The 6,220-nt window shown below is 42.7% G+C and overlaps 1 protein-coding gene across 1 annotated transcript in view; it reads left to right on the plus strand.

Annotated features, from left to right (window-relative positions):
• Positions 1 to 3,060: 3,060 nt before the first annotated feature.
• The window catches only part of LOC306818773 (diacylglycerol kinase zeta-like), a gene marked incomplete at its 5' end in the record, with an annotated part of 6,932 nt that continues 3,772 nt past the window's right edge, over positions 3,061 to 6,220 (plus strand). Inside the window, one exon of the mRNA XM_079336491.1 lies at positions 3,061 to 3,064. Coding sequence (XP_079192617.1) covers positions 3,061 to 3,064 — 4 coding nt within the window. The remainder of the gene's footprint in view (positions 3,065 to 6,220) is intronic.

Consider the following 6,220-nt stretch of genomic DNA (forward strand, 5'->3'; position numbering starts at 1 on the left):
CACACCTGGAGATGTCATCTGTCATTCTGGATTTACTCCTCAAATTGTTAGAAGAAACAATTGAAAAGCATTATAACCTTCAGTGTGTAGAACTAAATGGAACATGGAAACAAACCCTTCAAATGTGTGAATATTTGTTCTGGTTTCATTTCTGTCTTTGGCTTCCTTTTTGCTGCTTCACTGTGTTAAAAAGGCCAGCTCCACTTGGACTGTTCTAAACCTCCCTCCAACAGTGGTAGGTTCAAACTCTGTAGTGTCTGGCACTGTTTGAAGGAGAGAGACCGGAGAGTTAAGAGTTAATTTTTTAAGAGTGTCAACGTTAGAGAAAAGGGTGCTACTTAGTTTGATTTTATGTTTTGTGTGTGTCCATTGAATTATAAGTACATATAAAAGAGACAGAGTTAAACTCTGTCTCTACCTGATCTATGTTTCTGCAGCGTCTGGAGAGCCACAGATCTGTGTGTGTGTGCGTCTGCCGGTGTGTGTGCGTGTGTGTCTGCTGAAAGGTGTGTGTGCGTGTGTGTGCGCAAAAGGTGGAGAGAGAGAGAACAGCGCACCCTGAGAGCTCGATCACAGCCTGGAACTCACACACAACTCAGAGCATAGTAAACTTCACTACCAGAGGCCAGTGGCCGGATTTGTATTGGACGGCGTTCACACTAGTCTTTCTGATAATGAGTCTATTACCCGGTTATGACGCGAGAGTTCACAGAGAAACACACGGGACACAGCGGCCCAAATAAAGAAAACAAAAAAGGTTTTACCCTCATAAAACCTAAGACGCAGTGGTCAAATACCAAGCAAATATTATCACCGTTTCACAATAATAACTCAGTTATTAAACACACTCTCTATATCTAACTGCCCAGACCTAGCTAAGCCTCACTTGTAACCGTTTTGTCCACGGTTGATGAAAGGAAGCAAAGAGGTTCTGGAGCGGCCTTTCTGCAGTTGAAAGGTGATGGCGGTGCGTGTCCAGTGGGGTTGAGCAGGGCCGTCGTGTCCTCCGTCGAGCGAGGTGATCTCCGTGGGTGTCCTTTCTTTAAAGGACGGAACGAGACGTAGTCCTTACAGTCTCTCTCAATACCGTTTTACTACGGGAGAATTAAGACGCTCTTCTTAGAGATGCGTTCAAGTGGATGATCTAAACTCGGAAATTAGGACGTCGGTATGCTTCAAGGCCTTTGGATTGCTGCGCGCCAAAACTTTTAAACAAAGAGAAGCGTGTTGTGAAACAGGAAGCAGATGGGGTATCCTCGGACGTCGCCAGACGACGTATGAAAGAGGAAGAACAATGGGGCATGGCCGGCTTTATACCTCCCAGACTTCACACCTATGTGTTAGGTGTGGTAAAGCATTCTGGGAGTCCCTGCAAGGCATGCTGGGATAAAGAGTCTTTTGTCGTAGTTCTCCAAACGTACACAGCCTGAACTTTGCCATCCTGGCTGGCCCCAACACTTTGATATGGCTCCGTTCACTTTGATTATTGCACTTCTGAAGTGCTTGAATAGTCTGAATGAAGGTCTGCTGAAATCCAAAATGTTCTCCTACTCTTTAAAGAAAGTCCCAGTTGAGCCGATCGAAGACTTTTACCGCATCAAGACTCAACAATACTGCCTGGAGTTTATTCTCATCGATATGTTCAATGAAATGAAATGTTGAATATTATGATGATAGTATGGTGATAATAAAACTGAATGAACTGAAGAATACACAGAGTATGTGTCTCTTTCTTTGTTTTTCAAGGACTGAGAACCGTACCCAACCCAAATGTTTGTGTAGCGTTACAGCCCGAGTAGAGACCCAGCTGTGTTAGTTCACTGATTTCACATACACAGGTACATGTGGAAAGGGCGACTCTTTTTGAGACATACATAAATGGCACAGATGTTTGGTCAGAGGTAGGTCAATGATGACTCACGCTCAGTCAATAAACTCATTTTTATTGATTAGATGTAATCAAACGGTGGTCTTCTGTTTCTGATCATATTCGATTTATCCTGTATCAGTTTTGTAAAGTTTTCAATATTGTCATGATCTTGATGTCCTGTCTTGTCTTTAGTTGTCATGTTTTCAAAGTGTTTCCCTGTGTCCAAGTGTTTCTGATTTTTATATTTAGTCTTTGTCTTGTTGTCAGTGTTTCCCTTGTGTGCTTTAATATTTCATAGTCTGGTATTTACGTTAGTCTTTGGTGTTTCCTGTTTTATTTTATATATCTGGTTTTGGTGTTGTCAGTGTTGTGTTTTACTTGTTCTTGTCCTCAGTTTCTGGTCTTGTGCTCTTTGTTCCTTGTTTCCCTCCTGTCTGATGACCTGATGTGTCTCACCTGTGTCTTGTTAACTCCACCCCCTGTTCAGTATATAATGTCTGCCTTCCCCTCATTCTGTGCCAGTTCGTCTTGTATTTTTGTCTCTATGTCGTCTTGTTCCCAGTGTCTGCGTTCCAGCATTTTTCTGTCTTGACTCTTGGAATCTGAACCTGTTAGTGTTTGACTCCCGTGTACCAAACCCTGCGTACAGTTAAAATGGATTTTTGAAACTGCCTTTTACCCTGGAGTCGTGCGTTTGGGTCTCTTCCTCTGATCCGTGACAAATATCATATATAATGTTGTTCATTAGTTTGGTAGCAAATGTTAGCGGCTGATTGATTATACTTTCATCTGGTATGGAGAGGTGTTTTTGAGTCTTAATATATGTCAGTTGTTAATTGATTGATGTAGAGCAGCTGTGATTAATTTTTCTGTGTAGATATCAAAAGGAACTGGTTTTCTGGCTTCATTTTATTAATCTGCTGTTTTAGTGCATAATATATTGAAGTTAGCTTTCTACATGTGTATGATGTATTCAATGTACAGTATGTATCTCTCTATTTGAACTTATTATGAATGAATGTGTAATGTATGATTGTAAACGCAGAGCCGTTGACAGTTTGCTCAGAGGGGAGATGCTTGACTCCACACACGACCTGTTGATTGTACTTTTATCTGTTGAATACAGAATACAAGAACTACAAGCAAGATCTACAAGCAAGAAACACCACAACACACCGCAGAACGTACACATGGGTCACACGTGTCTAGAATGGATCTCCTGGAACATGGACTGATGCTGTGGCAGCGCCAGAAGAACAGCTCCCCAGTCAACCCCTGAAAAGTTCAATTCATGGGAGAGGCTGGGAATGATCCTTGAAGGTAGTTAAAACATTTTTGTTTTGAAAATTTTATTTATCTTTTTTTTTTCCCACAAAGCATGAAACAGAATTTGAGACAAGATCAGTGATGCAAAACAACAGAGAAAAACAAAACAAAAAAAAGACAGGTACAAAAGATACTGCAGACATAGACACTGCTGCATATGATGCAACTCAGCGTTATGATGCACATCATGCAACTTAATAAGAAAGAGAACTAATCAGAATCAGATTTATTTGTCATTGATACAGGTACAAGTACAACAAAATTGCTTTGGTCAAAGAGGACCGATCTGCAGCGATACTTCGCGCTGACCTGGCTTCATCTCGGAACCTTTGGAGAGGGAGGGGGAGGGCGTGTTACAGGTAGGATGCAGGGGGAGGGGGGGCATAAAAAACACTACTTCCATGCTATGCCTGTAGAGGGAGGCACAGATTGAATGCAGGGAAAAAACATTGCCCTTAACACAAACATACAGTAGCAGAGTGTGTAAGGGTGGGAGGGAAGACGGTGTGTGCAGGGAGCGTGGGTCATATGTTTGTGTGTGCGTGTGCCTGGACTCCCCGGGCTCGCTCAGGTCAGAATGTTCTCACTCGCGATAGCCGGCAAAAAACACTGCGTATGCTGCGGAGACAACCTCGGTGTCTCTCAGAGTTAGCTGATAACATTGCGAAAACACAGTCTCACTCAGTGGAGACGTCCTTGGCCTTGGCTCCTCCGGCAGAAACAACAGGTGCATGTGGGGGTGGGGAGGGGGGTTGGAATGGGTAGATCCATCACGTACCCAGCAGCGTTCGTTCCGTCCGGGCAGGTGGACTCCCCCGGTCCAGTTGATCTTGTAGAAAAGATTTTGTCAATTGCGTTGAGAGACCAGCTTATTAATTTCATGTTAGCTAAATTCCGGAGAGACAGAGAGAAGAAACACTCCAGTATCAGACGAGACAGAAGCAATGGGAACACACACAAGGATGAGATAAGATAAGATAAGAAAAGATAAGATTTTTCTTATCTTAAACAGGGCTCATTTCCACGACTTAGAGTTCAACCTTGACAGCCCAAGTTTTTCACTTTGTCAGGTATTTTCCGACTGTGCTCCACCTCCGATCAAAACACTCCCTTTTCATCTGTAATGATGCCATCATCTTTTTCCATGAGATAAACTTGTCTCAATCTTTGCTTCCATTCAGCCACATTCGCTGGTTTAACATTCTTCCATGTTGCTGTTTTATTTTTCTTGGCAACCGATAATAAAATATTTAGAATATATCTTCTGTCAGCAGTGAAAATATCGTCCGGTATAACACCAAGTAGGTTGAACTGAACCTTTCATGGAATTTCACTTTTCATAATTTTCTCCTCTTTAATATTTTTCCAGTGTTTTGAAATAACAGTCCCAGAGTGTGTGCATAAGATCACCTGTTTTACTGCCTTATCTTCAGCAGAGCGATCTGTAACACAACTTCAAATTGATATCGACTTTCCAGTTGAATTGTGTCCACTGCTGACTGTTGATATCTTGATGGGTGTTGTTGAACATTTGATCCCAATATTTGTGTTCTATAATTATATTAGTTTCCAGTTCCCACTTTTCTTTGATATTATCAGTATTCTCTCTACCATCTGACTCAAGTCTTTTATAGAGATGGGAAACATATTTACCTGATGGAAGTGGTTTTTCTGGCATGTTAATAAAATATTGTTCTATTCTGTTTGGATTTTTACTAATTTGTTCTTTTTCTTTAAGATTTATAATGTAGTGGCTCATTTACAAATATCTGTAGAAGTCATGAGAGGGAAGGCCAAATTGTTCCTGAAGTTGGTAAAAAGGATTTTAAGTGAACGTCTTTGAATAATTGATTAGACTTAGACTTAGACTAAACTAAACTTAATTGGTTTATTAATCAGTTCTAATGTTTTTTCACTCCATAATGTCCCGAGACATGATTGCTAGCATAGAGACTGGGCTGTTTGAGGGAGAGGATGGCAGGGGGAAAATGCCTAAATACTTCTTAAATGACTCTAGTTCTTACAAGAATGGTGTCACAATTTCCTTTTGACTGGAAACCTAGAAAACAGCACCAAAGATGATGTTCATGACCTGGAGTTTACATCACTGATCAAGGTGGTATGTTACTATACAAATGATGAATCCTCTGAACGATGCTCTCTGATGGATTGACTTGATGCGGTGCTGCAGATCCTGGCTGTTCCTTTGAATACCATTTATCTGAGTCTGTGGTGAGGACTGAACGTGTCACATCCACTGTTATCTGAGCCAGTCGACTTTGATATCTTCTTCTGACACAGTTAGTGGCCACTCCTGTGGGCGGCAGAATCTGTCCTGGAGGAAGCCAATCATATGGTTTCTCCAGACTCAGCGCTGTTAAGGAGTGAGCGTGTGAATTCCCCTGTTGTCTGAGCCAGTCGAGTGTGATTTCTTCTACTGGCCCAGTTAGTAGCAACTTACTGGGCGGCAGTTATGTCTGGGAGGATGCCAATAGTATGGCTTCTTCAGACTGATGGCTGTTGGGGAGGGAGTGTGTGAACTCCCCTGTTGTCTGACCCAGTCAACTCTGATATCTTCTCCTTGCACAGTTCATGGCCACTCCCCCGGGTGGCAGTATCTGTCTGGGAGGACGCCAATAGTATGGTGTCTCCAGAGCGTGTGAACTCCACTGTTGTCTGAGCCAATCGAGTTTGATATCTTCTATTGGAACAGATAGTGGCCATTCTGCTGTGGGAGTGTCTGTCTGGGAGGCAACAGTAGCATGGTTTCTACAGAGTGTGTGAACTCCACTGTTGTCTAAGCCAATCGAGTTTGATATCTTCTACAGAAACAGATAGTGGCCACTCCTGTCGGGGGCAGAATCTGTCCTGGAGGAAGCCAATCGTATGGTTTCTCCAGACTCAGTGCTGTTAAGGAGTGAGCGTGTGAACTCCACTGTTGTCCGAGCCAGTCGACACTGATATCTTCTACTGGCAGAGTTAAAGGCCACTCCCCCGGGTGGCAGTGTCTGTCTTGGAGGACGC

Source organism: Symphodus melops, assembly GCF_947650265.1.
Source record: "Symphodus melops genome assembly, chromosome: 23".
In the NCBI taxonomy this organism is placed as follows: Eukaryota; Metazoa; Chordata; class Actinopteri; order Labriformes; family Labridae; genus Symphodus; species Symphodus melops.